The sequence below is a fragment of the Euwallacea similis genome, chromosome 23 (assembly GCF_039881205.1).
Source record: "Euwallacea similis isolate ESF13 chromosome 23, ESF131.1, whole genome shotgun sequence".
Taxonomy (NCBI): Eukaryota; Metazoa; Arthropoda; class Insecta; order Coleoptera; family Curculionidae; genus Euwallacea; species Euwallacea similis.
The window spans coordinates 961,693-983,186 of NC_089631.1; the positions used below are offsets into that span (position 1 = coordinate 961,693).

Sequence of the window (21,494 nt, forward strand, 5' to 3'; positions counted from 1 at the left end):
ATAATGGATGATTTTCATGCTCTAAGGACGATATCCCTAATCTAAGTCGTTTGGGCATGATTTGAGTGCCTAAAGGTATTGTAAAAGTACACTAGAAATTGGTAGTATCTCAACTAACCACATGGCAGTTCGGCTACAGCGCAACACTAAAGAAAACCACGCTTTGAGTGCTTCAATGTATTTTCCATGGTTGTATAGGTAATTTAGCTCCAATCTTATCTCAATCTTCATGAAATAAATATTCAACTACTAAAATATCATACTTACGCTTACCTAAGTTACAAAAAGTCTTTTTTGTTCACTTAAAGCTACGTTTCATTCTTTTGCTTACATAAAGTTTCAAGTTTGCTCAGCACCAAACTTAGGTCCGCGTTTTTTCTCAGCTTTATATAGACGCAATTACGTATATCGTGGAACACCAGCCAATTGGGAAGCTCCTTCGCGATCACTTTCAAGTGCTCCTCCATTTCGGCTTTGGACAAGTTGCCTCTGTAACTATTGCCCAGTTTATCCACCACAGTGTCCAGAAGTAAAACTCCTTTTTTTTCCGAGACAAAGAGATTTCTGGTAAGGCGGGCAATTTCAGGCAGTCTTGAATAGAGTTGAACTTCCTTTTCTTTGCCCGCTGATCTGGTCATGGAGATTAAGGCCTTGGCAGCTTGTTTTTGACGGACTTTTTCCAACAGGGATTTTGGTATACCTTTCAAGGAAAAGGACATATTCAACAATTAATTTTTAAACATTCCAAAAGAGTAAATAAATTTACCTTTTAATACTGACTGTGGCAACTCCTGAGATGCCTCAGGTATAGGTAAGGCAGTTTGGGTTTGTCTGGCCTCTTTCAGTCTTCGCATGGCAAGTTCCATTTTGGTGTTACAACTGAAGAGAGATCTGGCTCGTTCCAGGACTTCTTTTCCTGATGTTAGTTTATCTTCAGCTGGCGGTTGTGGCAGTGGAGATAATTCAATATCAGGCACCTTATGAATGGAAATATAATGTAAATGAAATAAAGCATTTAATTTTTCTAATGAAAGTCTACTTAATTTCAAGAGAAATAGTGCAAGAAAGTAATTTTTCTTGTTACTATAAATAGGATTAGATTACTATAGAATGCTTCAAATTTAAATCTTAATAATATTAAAAGTGCATAAATGACTTTGACCACCTGCATCTCCATTGTTCATGGGACACCGTGTATATATGCAAAATTAACTCCCAATTCTTCAACCAACATAACAACAAAAAGTTGTATGTAATAAGGTCATGTTTAGAAACATCACTCCCAAATTATAACAATAAATTGCAAGCTTGCAACCAATACTAGACCTACATATTTGAATCAACTATGCAAAACAAGTCATAATAGCTCCTTATTTTCAAGTTCAAGGATAAGCAAATTCAATATTACCTTCTCTATATCAAATTCTGGATGCCAGCGTGTAACCCTCTCTTTGGAGATGTTAATTGGTGCATTCAAAGATATCAAAAATTCATGATGATAATCTTTCACCTTATTTATCAATATATTAAACAGTTTACGCCTTCGCTCAAGCAGCAGTTCTGAAGTCATGCTTTCTCCCTCTTTAACTATTGGATGCAACACCAACTCCCATTGCTCTACCCTAAATCCACCCCCGAAAACCTTCAATTTTTCTTGGGTAAAATTGAAGGCCTCCGGGAAAATATTCTTAATTTGTGCCAAATGTCTTTCAAGTAAATTCCTTTTTAGCATCTCCTCAACTGCAGGTTTTAGTTTCCTGAATGTTATAATTTCTTTGCGGTTGTACAATATTTGAACTACTGTGTCAATGGATCTGAACATTTCAGCTAGAAATCTGTACTTGAATGGAAGAGTAAAGGTGGGTTTGATCGTTTCTTGTAACAGCTGTTTGGAGGGGCTTGTAGGGAGGACTGGGAGAGCATTCTTTGTAGGGCTTGCCAAGTTAAAAAGGTTCTTGCGAACACCTGAACCATCTTTTTTAGGACTTAAATAAGCCTTCTCTGGCGAGAATAGTTTTTTAGGACTAAAATAATGTTTCAAATCATATTACAAATAAGTCTCAAAATACAACAAATAAAACTTACCTTGTTAAAACCTCAAGCTCAATGGTCTTAAATCCTTTTATTTTAGGAGAATCAGGAATTTGTGCATTTTTCTTTTCTATTTCAGACAATTTCTTATCAGCCTCTTGAAAGTTGGCTATGGATGCTTTTAGCTCTGCCAACCTTGTACTTCTGCATAACTTATTCTTAATTTCCTTCAGAGAAGGTCCATCAGGTCGCACTTTGTCCATGGCATTTGAATTTTTTGTGGGGGTACTTGGAGGAGTATGATGAGTCTCCTCATAGATTTCTTTTGTTTTACTGATCTCTGTTGGTTCGGTAGGAACTTGAGACTTGTTGAGATTATTAAACAATTCTTGTATGTCTGTGTTGTTGGCTGCAGGCTTAAGTTTCTTGCCCCTAATGGCTTTGATCACCTTTTTACCCCCTGGTTTTCCATTGGCATTTGCTAAAGTTACAATTTTACTGGTGTTGACAATTTCCTTTTTCTCCTGAAGTTTCTTAAGCTTTTCACTCGGGCACTCATCTTGCACACTCACAGACGCCTGAGGCACCTGAGTAAAAATAATTTCTTTGGTTTTAATTAGCCCTTCCTTTAGGGGGGCCTTGACTTCACTGGATTCTAATACCAAAACCTTTCTTGCCTGGTTAATTTTGGCGTCATCTACGGCTGCTCGCTTACGGCTATTGAAATAACAAGCGACTGAAGGCTGAGCCATCTTCTATAAACATTAATTTGGTGATTTGTAAACAGATTTAAAGGGAATTTGATGCCTAGAACCAAACCCAATACAGGTGTAAAATGTAAACTGTCCATCTAGTGGTTTCCCTCCAAAATTTGACTTTGACTACCGCGCGACTGTCAGTATGACATGACATTGAATTCGGGTTTTCCATCTGGTATACCAATTGCATCACTAGTTGCACTGCACTTGCACGAAGGTAAACAAGTAATTACTGTAAATAATGTAAATGTCAATATACAGTAATGATTAAGACGATTCAGATCACAATTTAAGATTTAATTAATCTTTCCGTCTGCATCTTCCATCAACACTTGCACATAATTGTAGTACAGCGATCTTCCACAATTTAAAATAAAATTACGTTTAATGTTTTAAATTTGAAAACAACCTTTTGAAAGATACGAACTGCTCCGAAGCGTTATAACCTGAACACGGTTACTTCGTATATTTGAAATGTCAACAACTGTCAGGTCTGTCAGTGGATGACAAACGACAACTACAATCTCATGCGGCCTCTATAAAGGTATTAGACGCGGACGCGAAAAGTATTTGATCGGCGGCCATAATTCAAACAAAAGTGTTTTTTAACGAAATGACGGCTATTTGACGTTTTGGCTTGTTGTACAGCGGTGATTATTGAAAAAGTTTACAAATGAGCACTAAATTAGATGTAAACCGACGTGTCCTGGCTATTCAGGCGAAAAAGAAGCGTCATAAGCCCGGAAAAAAGAAGGGCAAATCTGAAATGAACGGTCATGGCGAGAGTCAAATCCGCTCGAAACACGAGCCATCCCACAGTTCTAGTAACGAGACTATCGAGGATCCGGACACACCTTACACCAGCGAGGAAGAGGAACAAGAGGATAGTACCGATTATCGCAAGGGAGGATATCACCCCGTCAAAATAGGCGACCTCTTTCTAGGACGGTACCATGTTACGCGCAAATTAGGTTGGGGTCACTTTTCCACTGTTTGGCTTTGCTGGGATCTGGAGGACAAACGGTTCGTGGCTTTGAAAATCGTTAAATCTGCGGAGCACTTCACTGAAACTGCCCTAGATGAAATTAAGATCCTCAAATCTGTCCGAGATTCAGATCCTGCTGACCCAAAGAGGAACAAAACTGTTCAGCTACTGAATGACTTTAAGATAAGCGGAGTGAATGGAGTGCATGTCTGCATGGTCTTTGAAGTCCTCGGTCATCATTTGTTAAAGCTTATAATCAAGTCCAACTACCACGGCATTCCCTTGGCGAATGTGAAAACCATAATGTGGCAGGTCTTGGAAGGGTTAGATTACTTGCACTCCAAATGCAAAATTATCCATACAGACATTAAGCCTGAGAATGTTCTTGTGTGTGTATCTGAGGAGTACATTAGAAGGCTTGCATGTCAGGCAGCTGAAATGCACCAGTTAGGTATGAAACTACCCACTTCTCTTATTAGCACTGCACCACCACAAGAATTACCACCTCAAAAAATGAGCAAAAATAAGAAGAAAAAGCTGAAGAAAAAGGCTAAAAGACAAAATGAGCTACTAAAACGCCAGATGGAGCAAATAATTGAGATTGAAGAGAACAAAAGGGTCAAGGAAAATGGGGACCTCAATGGTGATATTGATTGCACAACCGAAAATGGTACTCCAGAAGATCCTCTAGAAAATCTTACCAATGGAATTGATGAACTTGTAGGGGGTGAGACAATAGTTTCCTGCGAAGATTTAACTATTGCAGAGCAAGTGATTGTGATGTCTGAAGATGATTCCCCTTCTATGACCTCAAAGAGTGAGAGCAAAATGGACTTGGACCCTGCATTTGTGGAATGCAATTTTGAGGTCAAAATCGCAGATCTAGGAAATGCCTGTTGGGTGGACAAACACTTCACTGAAGACATCCAAACAAGACAATACCGGTCATTGGAAGTCTTACTTGGTGCTGGATACAACACCTCAGCTGATATTTGGAGTACAGCCTGTATGGCCTTTGAACTGGCAACTGGGGATTATTTATTTGAGCCACATTCTGGAGAAGATTATTGCCGGGATGAAGACCACTTAGCCCATATAATTGAATTACTCGGCAACATTCCCAAGAGAATTGCTCAGAGTGGAAACAACTCCAAGCTCTTCTTTAACAAGAGAAATGAACTTAGGCATATAACTGGGCTTAAACCTTGGGGTCTTGAAGATGTCTTAACTGAGAAATACTATTGGTCTCGCAAAGACGCTGAGGAGTTTGCAGCTTTTCTGAAGCCAATGCTTGATTTTGATCCTGATAAAAGGGCCACAGCAGCTGACTGTCTGAAGCATCCTTGGTTGAGCAAGAACGAGGCCACTCTCTCTGTAGGTGACTGAATCACTTGGTAGTAAAACATGAACTTTTAGTGCATTTTAGTCCAAAATTGTTGTTCTGTTATGAAATGCATTAATTAATGACAATTTTTTTAAATTTCCTTTCACATCAGTAATAGGGCCTTTGGTTCATGTAAATAGAAATAAAATAGCAAAACAAAATGTGATGTATGTGTTTCTTGATAGACAATATAATTAATGTCCCTCTTTAGGCTGCCTTTGATTTGTGATTCTATAGGGCTTGTTTAAGAAGTAGTAATTTATTTTTCTGTTAATTGACCAAAAATATGGGACATTGCATGCCTTCCAGATTATTCTGTCGGTATTGAACTGAATTTGATGTAGTGTGATGGTAAAAATCCTCTATTCACCTGCAACATATGGTGATAAAATCAAAAAATTTTGCGAAAAATCAAAGTCTCGATTCTCGAATTCTGCAATTCTCCTTTCATCAAGGCTGAAAGAACACCAAAACCTCCCGTCCTCTATATTTGGTCATCGATTACGTAATGTGTGTAGCCAGGGAATGTGTAGATGATCATCTGTCCCAGAACATATACAATGTAATTAGTAGATGAATATAATCGGCGATTCGTCGCGTGTCTGTTCCCTAATTGCAGCACCCAAACAAGATTTGTAATATTTAATAAAATTATACCGAAAAATATACAATGTACATTGAATCTCTTGAAATAAAGTATACAATTAAATAAGAAATTCGGAGTTTTACTATGTATCTCGGAATGATATTGGACACATTCTTCAAAGTGAATAAATGTTGATTTATTAACAAAATGTAGAAAGACAAACTAATGTATTTTCTACTTCTCGAACGCATTTTTGCCCCTCTCCAGCTATCTCATAAAACGCAGGCGAAGCTATAACTCGGTTTTTTATAAAGGCATTTTAATGAACTAGAAACCAAATAATATGATGTTGTTCAAACCTCTAAATAAAGTCAAAGTTGATTTTTTTAAACTCATTTCTGTTTCAGGTGTCAACTTCAGGATTTGCTAGTTTTTTTATGGGACAGCTTGTATACCTTGACTGTCCATTTTCTCCCCTCGCCTTTTCTTTTCAGTTCTGAGGAGGTACCTCAGTCCAAAAGGGAATTCCCCGACACTTGGCTATCTAGTAGCAGTGACAGTAGCAACCTCGTTCGACAGTACTTCATTCCAAGACAGTTCTGTTAGTTTGCTTTTCTTTACCTTCATTGTCTTAGTACCACCTCTAATACTATAATACTAAAAACTTATGAAGTACTAATTCAAAATCGTTCACGTCGGACTTTCTCACTAACGTAAACTCTGCAGTCAGATCGAAATTTTCAAGATGAGTAATGCAGTAAGAAACACTCATTAACAAAATAACTTTATTAAAATAACATATTTCTTTTACTATAGTAAAAATAATTAAGTACATATAAAGATCTATGTTTGTGATCACATATCCAAATATATTAATATTCACACCTCTACTCTAAGATTCTGTAAATGCCTTTGAGGACAACATTTCCATTCACAACCAAATTAAATCATCATATTACCAAGGGTGGCTTAAAACAGTGCTACTAATTTGAATAAAACGGTACACATGCAGCAAGAACCAGTTCAACTATTGGTCATCTACTAAATCTGCTTCAGATCTCAGATATATCGCAGAACTGTTTCAGCGAGTGTTAGATACAAATTGATACATAAAGATATATACAGGGTGTACCATATCATCACGGAGATATTTAAGGTGGTGGCAGTACTCTGCAAAATAATAAAATAATGCTAATAGACCTATAATCAAAAACACACCGTTTTTTATATACAAAGTGGCACATTTTCAACAGTGTTTATGATTTTGTTTTCGCGTAAACTTATTGTTATTTAAAGAAATTTGATTGAATGTTACAAATTGCTTCAGGTAGTTGATAATTGATGATTTTTTTCTTTACTTCCTTTACATTCTTAATTTGTATCGATAGATATTTTTCCGAATTCTATGAAATGATGAAAAATACGAAAATATTGCAAGAAACCAAAAAGCTAAAAAATTGAAGAATGAATGTAAGTTTGGTACCATAGAAGGTGTTTGAAAAAAAGATACAAAACATAAAATAGTATATAACTATAAAAATATAACACTATGGCTACCGACGATTTTGACATTTTGTTGTAGAGGGTCTTAAAAAAAATAGATGTGCGAAATTTCAAAAATGTAACTCAAGGCATACGTGAGAAAAACGATAAATATGAGAAAAAATATGAAACTTGTCTCTCTTCTCTGTATATAAAAAAAAATGTTTTTAACTATGGATCTGTTAGTGTTTTTTCATTATTTTGCAAAGTACTATTACCCCCTGCAATATCTCCATAACGATATGTTACACTCTGTATACAGGGTGATTCACTTATATTATAATAATGGTATATTTCTGATAGTACAGTTACTAGGTCGTCTACATTAAGAATTCCGCCTCACACTCTGGAGGAAACATATTTTTTTAAACACCCTGTGAAAGTCACGTACTTCGAATGAGGCCCAATCTACTCCCCACATAGGGAAACACAGTGTACTGTCTCATAATTCTAACATTATTGGTTCTGGAAGAATTGCCCCAAGAAAGATGAGTAGCCTTAGTAGCTTAGACACCTAGTTACTACCCCAACATATAATTTCCAACTAAGTTAATTACAGTCCAGGTGTAAATAAATAGTGCAATAACAACAATCTTCTAGCTAAAATCAAAGAAGGATGTAGAAATCTCCCGGCAATAATTAAAACCTAAATTTCACATTTAGATACACCTAGGATTTTAAGCGATTTCACTGATTAATTGCATACACAATTACTTGGTTGGTCTTTGGTTCCAATAGCTCTATTGCTCCTCTTAACGAGAATTAAATCCCTATATACACTGCAGCCATATAAAATTTGATCATATTTAAATCACATTAGGTACTTATGTGCATTTCATAATATATAATGCTGCGCACGTCTTGCAATAATACATAAAAATCTGTTAGATTCTCAATGACTATCAAATATTAGTTAACTAAGTTAGAATAACATTTTACTCTTGATACCCAATTTACTTTTTCTTAAAAATTCCCGATAAATTTGGAAGAGTATTGGATTTAGGCATGCTCGGCTTATTAAATATTTTAGTCACTCTCTGCCTCATTTCTTCAACACCCTGATTAACGTTATGTCCGAAATGCGAGCTGCGCCCCACTGGCGACCCGGGAATGCTTTGATTGCACTTATTGTCGCACTCTTTGAGCATGGCCAAAACCGTTTCGTGGTGATGCGATAAGGACGGATTTTCCGAGATCACCAGCTCCAGACTCCTATAAACCAAAGAATAATTAGCCCCAGTTTTTTCCTCTTTTTTTGCTGCTTACTTTAAACCACTTCTAATCACAGAACTGACATTCTGATTGTTTAGAGGACTGTAGACTACATGAGTAAAAGCTTCCAAGAGCGCTAAGGCCATGTCTATTTTGCGAGTTTGATTCGTCATTTGGGACATGAAGATCGCGAAGTTCGTCAATTGAGGCAAAATAACTGCAATAATGTTTAAGCTATAGACATAAGAAGCTCAAATTTCGTTGCAATTACCGTCATTTCTGAAAGCTCTGCAGCTGCCCACGAAGATGTTCCCTAAAGTAACTATAAGCTGACGGGAAAGAGTGTGGTTCTCCTTCAAAGAAGGATCAACTGCGAATGTTTGCAATTGCATGTAGGCTTTGTCATGAATTTCCTTCACACTGCAATTCGTAATTAAGCGCCCTAAAGCTGGAATTGTGGCTGTTCTGACTAAACTACAAATTATTGCTTTAAAAGACAAAATCTGATTTGATCAACGATCTTATTACATGTCGCTATCGCTAGCGAGGGTAACAATTGCTCCTGCAACATTGGACTTTAGCAGGTCTTCACTGCAAGTTCCGATTATGGAACAGAAAAGAGAGGCAGCTGCAGATTTCACTAAAGGGCGCTGATGAACTACTCCTGACCACAGACACTCCACCACTACATTCTGCAAGGGGTAAACATATAAGATATAAATTGTAAAACTCTCAAAATCTCCTCGCCTGCAAACCAGCTTCGCACAGTTTCTTCACCGTTATCTCCAAACAATCCAGCGGACTTCCACACAATGGCAAAGCGCATAAGAACCTTTTCATTATGCTGGAAATCTCGTCCAAATCTTTGGTCAATCGTAACATAGTCACATAAATGGGTATCACGTTTAAGCTGGGACAGAATTGGTTAAAGCTACTGATTACTTGTTCCACGTTTTGGATGTTTTTCTGGACAATCGGGCGGATTTTATATTTAGTAAAATTGTGTCCGAATACGATGGAAATGTGTGCGAACAGATTTAAGAAGCCCTGGAGCAGAGACTGCTGGGCTAAATCGATGTGATGTACATTATTGAGTAAATCAGGAAGCCTGGAAATAAGATATGAGTTAAGTTACGAAGCAAAAAGGGCCTGGAATTAGATTAATCTTAATAATTATTGGAGATAACAAATATTTCAAGAGCAAAATATATATGCTACAGTCAATAACGCGTGGCTAACAAACAATTTTTTTAGATGAGATCCAAACACCGGCCCTAAAAGCACCTAAAAGGTCGCTTCTACAGAATTGCTAATTCCTTTGAATTCACTCACATTTCATCGACAACCCAGTCCATCGAGGCCCAAGAAGAATTTGGATTGTCGGCTATGAACTTATCAAACTCGTGCAAAACTGTTCCCACATAAAAATCAGATTTCACAAAGCTTTCTGGATTTGTCAACTTATTGCTGCATAAATTACTGAAATCAGATCCTGAAAACTTCCTTGGTACTACAAATTATTGAAGCAAAAAAATTAAAAACCTCACTAATTGGGACTACCTCCTTCTTAATATCATTAGTCACATCCTCATGGTAAGCCACTGAAGTCACGAGAAAGGGCAGCAAAATATCAATCACAGCTAAAACTCTCTGAATCCTATCAATCTCCTGATTGGTCTTAGACTGAGATTCCAAATTTCTGATATGCTCATTTAGTCTGTGTAGCAATTTTTTGAATAAACTTGAAGTTAAATATCCTGAAAGTTGCCTATTTTAGAATCACAAAGCATTTTAACATTGACTAAACTTACCGGCCTGCAAGGCCCACTTTGCTAACACCGGGAACAAAACTTGAACACTTACATTAAAGACTGAATTACTAGCATCTTTAAAAGTATTAAAAGCTAATTGTTCACATTGAGGGTACTTGTCTGGGTCCTCACAGTGGCAGAACAATAAAGTTAAAGCTCTGATAATTTGTTCTCTAACTTCGTCTTCTTTGTCTTCTAACATTTGCTGGAGCATTGAGAGAATTAAAGAATTCCGTATGGGACTCTAAAACGCATTATTTTATTAAATTTACCTATGAAGCATTAGTGGTTTATTACGGAAACATAAGGGATCAATACAGTGCAAGCCTGAGCCACTAATAATCTCCTCTCAATATACTTATGAGTCAATTGTAACCAACATTGTGGCAAAATTTCATTTTCCACCAATTGCTCTTCAGCCTTTTTTGCTATTCCTATCACAGCTGAAACGCTAAATTAACCAACAGTCTCGATAATGATTAAATCAAACCTGACAATATGGCGTATCTCTCATTCTCGCAAGGTCTCTTTTTGAGATGGAATAGTTGGTGTAGCAGTTTGTCTCTCTCTGAGGCCTTGGGATTGAAGTAAATCGCACTCATTAGTAGGGGAATTACTTCTTCCCGTTTATTTAAGATCACATTGGGGATGATCTTTAATAATGATTCCGATATAGCGTGAATTAGGCTCTCGAAATCCATGTCTTTGTTCATGATAGTTGGCATGCTGCAGTCTGGTTGGTCGTCCACGTCTATGTAGCAGAGATTGTAGACGTTCTTTACGTATGTTTCCATACTGAAAAACATATTAAAACCTTCAAGTTAAAGCATTGCTACGAAAGATAAATAGTTGGTCACCTCAAGTCTTTAAATTCCCGTTCTTTCGCACAATAATTCAGTTGAGTGTCCTTAAAATCCGGCTCAGGAATGCTAATTTTGGCCCATTCACTAGTGTTAAGGCTGTTATTTGATACGTTGTCTTCCAAATCACTACTTCGCTTAAATAATACCATGCTTTTGTCTATAATCTCAAACCTGAAATAACCACGAATTTAAAGGTAATTGAAGAATATTAACAATGTATTATAACCTCTCCGGAGAGTCACCGATTTCGGACGTTTTGATATCAGTAATGTCCTTCAGATCTTCATCTTGGATTGGCTGTTCACTTTGAAGCTGTTCCTTAAAGACTTGAAGGTCCTGTAAATCTGCTTCGAGGAAATATACTTTTGATTTAAGTTTTTCTATTTCACAGATCTAAAATAAAATATTCCGTTAACTAGGTATTATTCCATTATTTAAGATGCAGAAGTAGGCATCAGCGGGGGTTCGCTTACTAATATAATGATAATTTTGGGACTTGGGAAATCGATTGGTTCCTTCTAGGATTAAGTAAAAATAAACAAAAATTGGTTTTCAATTCTTTATTTTACGAAAACAACAAATAACAATTAAACATAACACAACCCAAAACAAACAAAAAAAATCACATTTTCTTAACTAAATCTACTTGACCCTGATGATGGTTAATCTCCTCCACCAAAGCTTTTGCGAAAGCATTCGCAGTGGGATCAATATTCAGGAAATCTCCAACCAACTTCTTAGGGTTCTTACCACCTCCATAGGCCAAACACTGCTTTCTGTACTTCTCACCACTTGCTCTACATAACGGGTCTTTTTCAAAATAAGTTTTCCATATCAAATATGCGATAGCTCTTGAAACTAAATAGGAATAATACTTGGCGCCATATCCCACCAAATGGCTAAACCTCAATTGCCACGCAGTGTTTGAGACATAAGGCAGTCCGTAATACTCTTTTTGGATTCTTGATAAAACCTCAGTGGTAGTGCCCCCAAAAGGGTGTTTTCCATGGTATGCCTGATCTAAAGCAGCGTAAAATATCTGCAATTGCGTTTCACTTGCAGTAAAAAGATGTTTCGAGGCGCAGAGTCGATATAACATGTCGTTGGTCATTGGTTGCTTCGTTTGAAAGTGACGAGCGAAATGTTTTAATACTCTGATATCGGAAGCGAAGTATTCCATCAAAATTGAGGGGACTTCAGCAAAATCAGTGCTGCATCGTGTACCTACAAAAAATAGTCTTTCAAAGTTCCCAATTTAATTCTTATGAGTAAACCTGTGACGTGTTGATACTGAGTTCTGCCTAACATTGAATGCATGGCATGACCCATTTCATGGAACAAATTATCCACCATATTAGGAGACAGTAAACTTGGACTGGACCACCGAGGTGGGGGCAAATTTAACATTAAAACTACTATAGGTAGTTGATAGGAACCATCATTTAATTGCTTGCCTCCTCTTATAGTAAAGTGGCAATCCTGATTAGGTTTTCCTGACCTCTCATAGAGATCGCAGTAAATATACCCTTATAATAAAAAAAAATATAGCGTCTACTGCAATAAAACTTTAAAGTACTTACCTAGCAACCCCTCTTTTTCGTGCACTACAGATAGTTTGTAAACATCAGAATACCAGCATTCTCCCGAAGCTACGTCCGTGTTAATCAATTGAATACCATATAAAGCTTGGAAAAGCATATTTAGGCCATCCATACACGCTCCCAATGAAAAGTAGGGCGAGTATTCCTGGGAAGACACTCTAAACCACTCTCTTTTGGCTGTCTGGGTGTAATATGGCACATCCCATGAGGCCAATGGCCCATACACTCCCGATTCATTTTGTTTAATTCTATCCATACACTCAAAATTTTTCTCTGCCTTGTCCCATATGTCCTTATTTAAGTTGTCTAGAAATTGGGACACATTTTCTGGCTGGTCTATAGTAGACCCCCGAAGGGCTCTCTCAGAATAGGAATTAAATCCACAGATTTTTCCCAACTGATCTCTGCATTCCAGTAAATTTGACAACAGAGTTTCTTGATTTTGGTCAGGATGTAGGAAGATTTTATAAGCCATCTCTCGGGCAATTGGATTGTTGGAATCAGTGTAAAGGCCATTTATAAATATAGTGTCTCCTTCAGAGACAAAAAGATGGCGAATGTTTTGGGGTAGCATGTTTTTCTTGATTACTCGAGGGTTTGCAGTCCCAGCGACAAAATGTTGGCCTTTAAATAAATAATAAAAATTAATGAAACAAAACAATAGTTTTGTTCTTAAGTATTTTAACTACACTATTCTTTTTTCTATTTTAAAATAACTTATTATTATTATCAATACCCTACTTGTTCAGTAACTCTAAATCTAGTTACAATAAATCTATTGACCAATAAAACTACTTACCTAAATGTAAGATTTCATCATTAAGAGCAACAACTTTATTCCTTTTATTAGCTGACAGGTGTATTCCACACTGCTCAAAATCAAACAAAAACAGTTCCCCCACATGATTATCTATATCACTTGTCACAACAAAATCGCCCTTTCGCACTGCATTCTTTAAAACCTCATACAACTCAATATTTGTATTCAACTTCTCAACAATGCCACTTACAGTCGCACAAGCAACTTGGGCTGCGTGATTATATTTAGATTCTGGATGAGACAGCCTAATAAACTCTGCCAAATCGGCCACTTGACACAAAGTATCTGAAATCTCATCAAAGACTTCCACCATTTTCCGAGATCTAGATGGACTTAAAGCCTCTTCAATAAGTCTATTAGTCTTAACAACGCAATTTTCTTTCAAATCGTAAAAGCCCTTGTTAGTGGTGAGTTCGGGAACCCCAAAAAGTCCGACATCTTGGGCTTGCAAAGTGAATTTTGGCACTGGTCGGGTATTGAAGACTTCTGCCAAGGGGGACCAAATTGAAACTTTGGCGAGAGACGTTGACCATATGGATAATGGTTTGGTTGTTAAGAGATGCCGAAACATTGTGGTGGTGGTTTTAGGGATAAAACTATGGGGACGGGAACATTTTTGGTTTATTTTGGTTCTTTAGGATGTTTGGCTACCTAACCACAAATTTTTGTTGACAAATGATCTGCCAAAAATTCACGTATGTCTATGGTGCGTTCAGGCAGATAGCACGAAATAAAACAATAAATATATGGCGAATTTTAACGTCCCATGCGGGATAATGGTAATTGCTCACCTCCTGAAAACGTTGCCAAATTTACGAGTGCAACTTAATAATACTATGAAAGGTGTTAAATTCAAAACTTACCTGTTCCTGGATAATTCCCTCCTTTTCCTCAGAAAAATCAGTTTGAGTACTAACAGTAACACCACTCTGCCCACTCTGCTTTAACCCTTCCCTGTACAGATGTATTAGCTCTGGAGGTTTTGATATATTTAAGCCAACGTCATCCCAGTCATCAAAGTCCTGAAAATATGAATTAATCACAGAAAAAGCACAAGATTTTCTTTCATACTTGATTTTGGTTCTCATCTGCAAAAGTAATAGAAGTCAACTTATACCCTTGCAGTAACAGATACTCGTTAATTAAAAAATTCAAAGCTCGTTGTTCATGAGGTTTAATCATTGAAAAGGCCACATTTCTCAAAGAGCCCTTATCAGGAGTACTAGTCTCAGATTCAATAGCAAAGGTGAGATTATTTCTCAGAGCATTAATGGTTTCTTTGGCTTTTCGTAGTTCAAATTCCAGCACAGCAACTCGTTCATCACCCATTGCACCATCTTCTGAGTATCTTGTTAAATCCAGGCTATCTAGAGTTGCCTGACTGCCCGAACGTGCTGGAATGATTGTTTAATATATTGGTTATTAGGATTTATTGAAAGACACATACATAATTTTGTTGTGGTGAATTCTTGGGTGAATGTCTCAAAGTTTCCAGGATTGGAGAAGAAGTCTCTCAAGACCTTGAGTTCTTTGCCTGCCTCTACAAGTTCAGTGTGAAGCTCTAATGCAGTGAGCAAGAATTTGTCTTCCAAAAGCTTTTCTGCTACATGATTATATGAAATTTGAGATTTTTCACGCTTTCTGGGATCCAGCTGTTTGGGTTCAGGATTATCACAGTTAGGTATTGCCAGGGACATTTTTGATACTTTATGTGAGCTGTTCCATTTCGTGGAATGATGTGGTCTATATCGAAAATAATTTGGTTAAAACAAAAAAGAATATTACAATGAGAATTAATTGTTGGTGAAATTTTAAATTTCACAAATTCCTGTTAATCAAACTGGAATCTGGGAGTGGCAATAGTTCTACTTGTTGTTATAGTTATTTTGGATTTTAGTACACGCCGCTAAGCGTTTTCGCATTAATGAGGGTAGTTAGGGCATTGGATTTCATATATTTACTTTGAAGTTACATTCTCATAGTTTCTCATTTGAACCATATTCTGTTTGTAATATGTTGGTAAAAGAGGAAACAAGTTCGAATTTTGAATATAAATTTAGAACCGGATCTGAACCAGTGATTAGGGTACTTTGAGTTGATTAAATTGGGAATGAGTCCTGCTCGTTACAAACGTGCGTTTGTTAGGTATCTAGATAAAACTAATCAAACGTTGCCAAATTTTGAAGAAATATAAAAATCCAGGGAATTAAATTAAATATATGAAAAATAAGAAATGATAAAATGAGTGAAAGATACACAGAAAAGTTGATTTCATCACTATTATTGACTTAGGAATTACACAGTTTAAATTTATTATGGACTAGTAGTAGGTATTTGTACAGTGCATATTTACATTTCCTCACCTATGCTACAAGTGTTTATACATAAAAATAAATAAATTAGGACAGGAATAGAAAAATCTATTCTATTATATTATGTATACCTAAACTATATGCATTTAGCACCATCACATTGATAAAAAAAATATCTAAATTGCCCAACTATTACACAGTCTAGATCATGGCTAATGCAAGATAAAGATCCCCTTATTTGTTGTGTTAAAATAATTTATATTTACATGATATTGCTTCCATTAAAATATGAATCTGACCCAACGTTTCAACAAAGGAACAACCTTACATGCACCTGGCAAGGAATCATTTCCTTGTATTTCGAAAATCACAAGTTCAACTTCAGTGGCAAGACAAACCGTTCCTGGGCAACAATTATTAACAAATTACTCACTCATTTAGCATTGTCTGCTTTTTAACAACAATCATCATTAATCTTAAAACAATTACAGAATATCACCAGACCTACTGATCATTGGGCCACAACACCAAAAGCTAAAGTCCAAATAAAAATTATAATGTGGCTAAAATTCTGGTAAAACCCATACAACCCATGATAATGGTTTGGCCACAACCCCAGAACAGGGCATATAGAGGGTTCATTGGATAACTGGACGCCCTGTATACAAACGCAATAGCTGCACTACTTACTATACCCGTCACTGCTGGTGTTAGAACACCCATAGAGAGTATTGCTATGGGAAAGTACTTCCCATATTTGTGTTTTCTAAGGGTAAGAAAGGCAATGAGGGCTGCCACTGTATGCACCAATATCGATGAAAACAAGGCCCAGAGGAAGACGTGGTACCACATCTTAGAAAATGTATTAAGTGGTTGTTGGAGGGACAGAACGTCCCCCAATGAGTCCATGATGGTGTGTTAATTAGTGTTTTATTAAGTGATATTGTAGGCATTGCTGTTTAGCTTGTCCATTTCACTAGTTCTCATTAGGAATCCTGAAAACATTAATCATCAACGATAAGGAGAGACAAGGAGGACGTTTGTTTGCAGAGAGACCCAATTTTAATCGGCCTTAATTTAGCGTTGATAATACGTACCTAACATCGCTGACTGAGCTGTTCACATAGTTCAACTATGGATGTTTCGTTTATTAAAAAGAAATAAGCGTGATGGCATTATAACGAAAAAATACTGAATATTTAAAAATTATACCCAAAGAATGGGGAAATTATTTTGGATTTTTGACGTTTGTTTTTGTTTGAAAAAGGTTTTTAATCTGTTATCATGGCAGCAGTGTTTTGACTGCTCGATCAAAGCAATGCTGCCAACGATAGACGAGAGCAAAACTTGTTTACGTTCAGTAAAGTATGTCAAGATATTAATTTAAGCAGCTAGGCAACACAAATAGTGGTCATTTTTATGCCAAATGAGTTGATTTTTTGTAGTTCTTATAAAACTAAACACGAAATGGACAACTAAAACGCTAGCGCTAGAATTTTACTCTCTTTACGTTAGATACATTATTTACTCAGAACAAGGAACGCACTGGTCGACCTATTTAAATTCATTTACATTACCGGAGAGCGGACTGCTGTAGTTCTGTCCACTTTCATCTTCCATTAAACCATAGCCACACCAGTTTAATACCAATTTTTTAGCATCAGTTTCTAAAATTCAAGTTTCGCTCCTTTTGTTCCTTTTAAAGGCTTTTAAAGCAAGCGAGTTATCAACTCATTAATCTTATCTCAAATCGAATCTCAAACTTCTCACGCTTCCTCCTATCAGTTTTCGGCAAATTTTCCAGAAGCTTTATTGATATTCCCAAAGAGCCATGAACCAGGAAGAATTTCCCGAAGATAGCGACTCCAGTGACGAAGATTACGTTCCAGACAGCAAAGTCGAAGATGCCGTCTCAGAAGAAGAGTCCGATGGCATTGCTGAAGACCATTTATCTGGTTCTGATTCTGAATGCAAGGGCAAAAAACGTTCAAAAAAAACCAAGAAAGCTCCTAAAAAGAAGAAAGTTGCTATTGAGACCAATATTGGTAAGTTGCATTTGCCAGAATTCTTATTAGCGTGATTTATGAGTGTTTGTAGCAGAGCCTTCAGAGCAGAAAATGGTAGTAAATGCTGTTGATGATAAAAAGAAGGCTGACGACTTGTGGGCTGATTTCATGAAAGACACGGGATTTAAATCGAGGACTAGTCAGGCAGTTCCAAGCACAAATAGTTCACAAATTCCCACAAAAAACAAATTGGAAGCATCCCAGACTATTTCTAAAGCAGACACCAATTTGGCACAAAATAGCACTGTGAAAGTGACTCAAATATTTGAGTTTGCAGGTGAAGAAGTCAGAGTTGAGAAAGAGGTTCTTTTGACAATAATTTTCCTTTAAGAGTGCTAAACTGTGGATTTATATTCAGGTTAGTTCAACATCTGCAGAGGCTCGTTTATTGTCCCAAAGCACTGCCAAAGCTCCAGCTAAGAAATCAGGCAGTCTGGGTGGAATAGGTAGTGTTTTAAGTCAATTAGGAAAAAAGCAAAAAATCAGTACTTTAGAAAAGTCAAAGTTGGATTGGGACAGGTTTAAAAAGGAGGAGGATATTGAGGAGGAACTTGAGATGCATAACAAGGGAAAAAATGGGTACGTTTCATTACAATTAACATATTAAAAGATTTAAAAAATAAAATTGATTTTTAGATATTTAGAAAGACAAGACTTCCTCCAAAGAGCAGATTTACGAAGGTTTGAAATTGAGAAAGAGATACGAAATGCAGAAAGGGCCAAAAGGTTTAATAGCACTTAAACATAAACCTTAAGTCACTATATAAATTCATCAGTATTGTCTGCAAAGCTTGTTCTTGGCTATTTTATTACCTGACATTTATGAAGATTTCCATGTGTTGCTGCTATTTAAAATTCGTTTGTCATGAATAAGTTGTATTATTTTAATTAAAAGGTGGTGAGTTAGAGACATTCCAGATCTGATTTTTTTGATATCATGAACTTCCGTATAAATGTTTTTGGTTGTTCTGTGTAGGAACAAAGAAGTAGAACATAGGTGAAAATATGTATAAATAAATACAGATGAATAAAAACGCCTTTTTATAGCTTTTTAGATATTACAACACCTACAAAATCCTTTCCAGGAGCTCTGTTTTGTATTATTTACATTAGCAATGGACTTAAAGATGATTTTTTTTTTCAAGAGATTTTTCGAAGAAAATGATTTTAAAATGTAAGGCAGGAAGTTTGTTTACATTCAATCGAGATTATTGATAAAATTTTGGAAATTAATTATTTCAGGTTGATCTTGGAAATCCCCATTGTTCTGTGTAGAACAGCAAACGTTTCACAAGTAGGTACTTTCTTATTTGTAGATACTGAAAATCAATATTTCCTAAATCATTGCAGAAAACAAAACGTATTATGTATTTTAAAACATTTATCTTTGAACTTCAAGCACTTAAAGATAAAATACTACTTACACTGTAATCAATTTAGAAGAAGTATAAAGTCAGAGTCATTTTGGTACTAATAATTTTATTACTTCGGTGTAAAACCACAAAGAAGAAGGTCCCAGGCAATATGAGACTACTAAATTTACTGGTTGCAGGGATGTTATCCTTATCTCTTGGTAAGTTAATTTAATTATAGTAAATACAAAACTGCATAAGTTCATAATTTAGTTCAAGAACTTTAAATCAAGTTCTTCAAAAAAAAAAAATCAATTAAAACCAAAAATTAATTACAAAAAATATGTTGTTTTTTGACTTGAAAATGTGTTCATTCTTGACAAATTGGTGACGTAAAATAGTGCTTAGATAGTACTAGCTCTTATTCGGTAACTATCCGTCTGTGATTTATCCAAGATTATTTGAATAATGTTCTTACTAACGAACCATTCTCCAGCAAAAGAAGGCTTTGGCCCTACCGACCAAGAATGGGGCTACGTCACTGTCCGAGAGGGGGCTCACATTTTTTGGTGGTTGCACTACACGACTGCTACCACCAAATCCATTGAAAAACCCTTGATCATTTGGCTTCAAGGAGGACCTGGCGGTTCTTCTACCGAGTAAGATTCTATTCACTGCAGGTAATAATAATCACGATATTATTATAAATACAGATATGGAAACTTTGAGGAATTAGGACCTATTGATATAGACTTAAATCCAAGGAATTACACATGGGTGCAATATGCCAACGTATTATTTGTTGACAATCCTGTGGGTACTGGGTTCAGCTATGTAGAGTCTAATCAATACGCCACCACCAATCAGCAGATTGCTGTTGATTTTGTAGAGTTCTTGAAGGGTTTTTACAAGGACTTGCCTCAATTCGAGTCAGTACCTTTGTATATTTTCTGCGAATCTTATGGGGGTAAAATGACCGCTGAAATTGCCTTAAATCTCCAACAGGTCAGAACCTTATACCACAAGGATATATATGAAAAAACTATTTATTTATACCGCAAATTATAGGCCATTGATAAAGGGGAAATCAAAAGCAATTTTAAAGGGGTGGGATTGGGAGATTCATGGATATCCCCTGTTGATTCTTGTCTGACCTGGTCACCATACCTTTACTCACTGGTAAAGCTTTCCTATCAATGCTGAATTACATCACAATGATTCAATTGTAGGGGATGTTAGATACAGAACAATACGAAAGCCTCAATAATATAGCTACAAATGTCAAGACACTGGTTGAGAAAGGCAAATGGGACGATGCCACTGAAGCCTGGGGAAGCCTGGAATTTTCTGTCCAGCAAATGGCTGGAGGAGTAGATTTCTACAATATCTTAACTAAAATTCAAACAAGATTCTCTACATTCAAGGCATTGTATAAACCTAGAGACGGTAATAAATATCCTCAAGCATTGAGTTTCACTTTTACTTTTCAACAAAGTTGTAGAACTGCGAATAACTGCTGAAAGCTTTATGAATGATCAAGTAGCTCCAGCTTTGAACTTGACATCAACATGGGGTGCCCAAAGTGACAATGTATTTAACTACCTCAGAACAGATTTCATGAAGCCTGTAACAGATGTGGTGGAGAGATTGCTCAACGAGACTAACATTACTCTGGCTGTTTATAATGGAGCAATGGACTTGATTGTTGATACTCCTGGTAGGCGTAGTGGAGCATTAATTTATGGATGAGATTATGGGTCAATAAATGAATTTAGGCACTATTGACTGGGTGGATAGGTTGAAGTTTAAGGAATCACCATTTTGGGTAGGCACTTCTAAAAATGCTTTTGAAGTTGAAGGCGTTATCGAAGGTTTTGAGAAGAAAGCGGGAAATTTGGAGTTCTACTGGGTACTCCGGGCTGGGCACATGGTGACTTAAAATTTTATGATTTTAAGTTTTAATGTGTCATACAAACCCCTTGTAGGTTCCAAGAGACAATCCCAATGCAATGCTGCACATTCTTCAACAGGTTACCGATAATTTTCAAGTGTAAAAGCAAATTTGTGAGGGAATAAAAATATAGTGAAATTATTATGCCTTTTGTTTTTTCGTAAATTTGCCAAAGATAGCGAAAAATTAATTTGGAACTCAGATTCTTCAAAGGATTTAA

The 21,494-nt window shown here is 36.4% G+C and overlaps 7 protein-coding genes across 11 annotated transcripts; 3 read left to right on the forward strand and 4 right to left on the reverse strand.

Annotated features, from left to right (window-relative positions):
- Positions 1–162: 162 nt before the first annotated feature.
- dup (double parked) lies at positions 163–2,905 on the reverse strand. Its single transcript, XM_066401491.1, has 4 exons — positions 2,086–2,905; positions 1,409–2,024; positions 767–977; positions 163–700 (listed from the first exon to the last, which is right to left on the reverse strand). The coding sequence occupies exons 1-4, from the start codon at positions 2,781–2,783 to the stop codon at positions 309–311; spliced, it is 1,917 nt and encodes a 638-aa protein (XP_066257588.1). The 5' UTR covers positions 2,784–2,905; the 3' UTR covers positions 163–308.
- Positions 2,906–3,317: 412 nt separating this feature from the next.
- SRPK (SR splicing factor protein kinase) lies at positions 3,318–5,874 on the forward strand. The gene has a single exon (XM_066401502.1). The coding sequence runs from the start codon at positions 3,463–3,465 to the stop codon at positions 5,158–5,160; it is 1,698 nt and encodes a 565-aa protein (XP_066257599.1). The 5' UTR covers positions 3,318–3,462; the 3' UTR covers positions 5,161–5,874.
- A 637-nt stretch (positions 5,875–6,511) lies between these two features.
- Positions 6,512–15,439, reverse strand: LOC136416570 (RAB11-binding protein RELCH homolog). Of its 2 annotated transcripts, XM_066401811.1 has the most exons (15): positions 15,041–15,439; positions 14,665–14,987; positions 14,457–14,615; positions 11,399–11,565; positions 11,167–11,343; positions 10,800–11,104; positions 10,607–10,752; positions 10,310–10,553; positions 10,046–10,255; positions 9,831–9,990; positions 9,246–9,606; positions 9,027–9,190; positions 8,770–8,972; positions 8,553–8,715; positions 6,512–8,498 (listed from the first exon to the last, which is right to left on the reverse strand). In XM_066401811.1, the coding sequence occupies exons 1-15, from the start codon at positions 15,288–15,290 to the stop codon at positions 8,240–8,242; spliced, it is 3,291 nt and encodes a 1,096-aa protein (XP_066257908.1). In that variant the 5' UTR covers positions 15,291–15,439; the 3' UTR covers positions 6,512–8,239. The 2 variants fall into 2 exon arrangements, with proteins under 2 accessions (XP_066257908.1, XP_066257909.1); XM_066401812.1 differs by lacking the exons at positions 6,512–8,498; positions 8,553–8,715 and having other exon boundaries at positions 8,770–8,967.
- Positions 11,718–14,279, reverse strand: LOC136416571 (mitochondrial intermediate peptidase). The gene is made up of 4 exons (XM_066401815.1): positions 13,573–14,279; positions 12,753–13,397; positions 12,447–12,698; positions 11,718–12,396 (listed from the first exon to the last, which is right to left on the reverse strand). Exons 1-4 carry the CDS (start codon positions 14,162–14,164, stop codon positions 11,795–11,797), a joined length of 2,091 nt encoding a protein of 696 aa, XP_066257912.1. The 5' UTR covers positions 14,165–14,279; the 3' UTR covers positions 11,718–11,794.
- Positions 15,440–15,858: 419 nt separating the features above from the next.
- LOC136416394 (transmembrane protein 170A) lies at positions 15,859–17,182 on the reverse strand. Its single transcript, XM_066401534.1, has 2 exons — positions 17,003–17,182; positions 15,859–16,900 (listed from the first exon to the last, which is right to left on the reverse strand). Exon 2 carries the CDS (start codon positions 16,812–16,814, stop codon positions 16,458–16,460), a length of 357 nt encoding a protein of 118 aa, XP_066257631.1. The 5' UTR covers positions 16,815–16,900; positions 17,003–17,182; the 3' UTR covers positions 15,859–16,457.
- A 300-nt stretch (positions 17,183–17,482) lies between these two features.
- Positions 17,483–18,888, forward strand: LOC136416393 (craniofacial development protein 1). 3 transcript variants are annotated; one of them, XM_066401530.1, is made up of 4 exons: positions 17,483–17,950; positions 17,994–18,274; positions 18,330–18,550; positions 18,608–18,888. In XM_066401530.1, the coding sequence occupies exons 1-4, from the start codon at positions 17,737–17,739 to the stop codon at positions 18,711–18,713; spliced, it is 822 nt and encodes a 273-aa protein (XP_066257627.1). In that variant the 5' UTR covers positions 17,483–17,736; the 3' UTR covers positions 18,714–18,888. The 3 variants fall into 3 exon arrangements, with proteins under 3 accessions (XP_066257627.1, XP_066257629.1, XP_066257628.1); XM_066401532.1 differs by having other exon boundaries at positions 18,006–18,274; XM_066401531.1 differs by having other exon boundaries at positions 17,484–17,950; positions 18,003–18,274.
- A 496-nt stretch (positions 18,889–19,384) lies between these two features.
- Positions 19,385–21,417, forward strand: LOC136416544 (retinoid-inducible serine carboxypeptidase-like). Of its 2 annotated transcripts, none has more exons than XM_066401766.1 (8): positions 19,385–19,544; positions 19,820–19,982; positions 20,037–20,328; positions 20,392–20,502; positions 20,553–20,769; positions 20,819–21,040; positions 21,099–21,253; positions 21,309–21,417. In XM_066401766.1, exons 1-8 carry the CDS (start codon positions 19,496–19,498, stop codon positions 21,375–21,377), a joined length of 1,278 nt encoding a protein of 425 aa, XP_066257863.1. In that variant the 5' UTR covers positions 19,385–19,495; the 3' UTR covers positions 21,378–21,417. The 2 variants fall into 2 exon arrangements, with proteins under 2 accessions (XP_066257863.1, XP_066257864.1); XM_066401767.1 differs by having other exon boundaries at positions 20,825–21,040.
- The last annotated feature ends 77 nt before the right edge of the window (positions 21,418–21,494 follow it).

Bases quoted from the DNA above. Each gene is read 5' to 3' on its own strand.
- dup (XM_066401491.1), bottom strand. From the start codon at position 2,783: ATGGCTCAGCCTTCAGTCGCTTGTTATTTCAATAGCCGTAAGCGAGCA. The intron at 2,025-2,085 runs GTAAGTTTTATT...ACATTATTTTAG, and splicing joins GAGCTTGAGGTTTTAACAAG to TCCTAAAAAACTATTCTCGC. The intron at 978-1,408 runs GTAATATTGAAT...TCCATTCATAAG, and splicing joins CAGAATTTGATATAGAGAAG to GTGCCTGATATTGAATTATC.
- SRPK (XM_066401502.1), top strand. From the start codon at position 3,463: ATGAGCACTAAATTAGATGTAAACCGACGTGTCCTGGCTATTCAGGCG.
- LOC136416571 (XM_066401815.1), bottom strand. From the start codon at position 14,164: ATGTTTCGGCATCTCTTAACAACCAAACCATTATCCATATGGTCAACG. The intron at 12,699-12,752 runs GTAAGTACTTTA...TTTTATTATAAG, and splicing joins CGAAAAAGAGGGGTTGCTAG to GGTATATTTACTGCGATCTC. The intron at 12,397-12,446 runs GTTTACTCATAA...TATTTTTTGTAG, and splicing joins TCAGTATCAACACGTCACAG to GTACACGATGCAGCACTGAT.
- LOC136416570 (XM_066401811.1), bottom strand. From the start codon at position 15,290: ATGTCCCTGGCAATACCTAACTGTGATAATCCTGAACCCAAACAGCTG. The intron at 10,753-10,799 runs GTTTGATTTAAT...TTAGCGTTTCAG, and splicing joins GAGATACGCCATATTGTCAG to CTGTGATAGGAATAGCAAAA. The intron at 8,973-9,026 runs GTAATAAGATCG...AATAATTTGTAG, and splicing joins CTCGCTAGCGATAGCGACAT to TTTAGTCAGAACAGCCACAA.
- LOC136416394 (XM_066401534.1), bottom strand. From the start codon at position 16,814: ATGGACTCATTGGGGGACGTTCTGTCCCTCCAACAACCACTTAATACA.
- LOC136416393 (XM_066401530.1), top strand. From the start codon at position 17,737: ATGAACCAGGAAGAATTTCCCGAAGATAGCGACTCCAGTGACGAAGAT. The intron at 17,951-17,993 runs GTAAGTTGCATT...GTGATTTATGAG, and splicing joins TGCTATTGAGACCAATATTG to TGTTTGTAGCAGAGCCTTCA. The intron at 18,551-18,607 runs GTACGTTTCATT...ATTGATTTTTAG, and splicing joins CATAACAAGGGAAAAAATGG to ATATTTAGAAAGACAAGACT.
- LOC136416544 (XM_066401766.1), top strand. From the start codon at position 19,496: ATGAGACTACTAAATTTACTGGTTGCAGGGATGTTATCCTTATCTCTT. The intron at 19,545-19,819 runs GTAAGTTAATTT...ACCATTCTCCAG, and splicing joins GATGTTATCCTTATCTCTTG to CAAAAGAAGGCTTTGGCCCT. The intron at 20,770-20,818 runs GTAATAAATATC...TTTTCAACAAAG, and splicing joins ATTGTATAAACCTAGAGACG to TTGTAGAACTGCGAATAACT.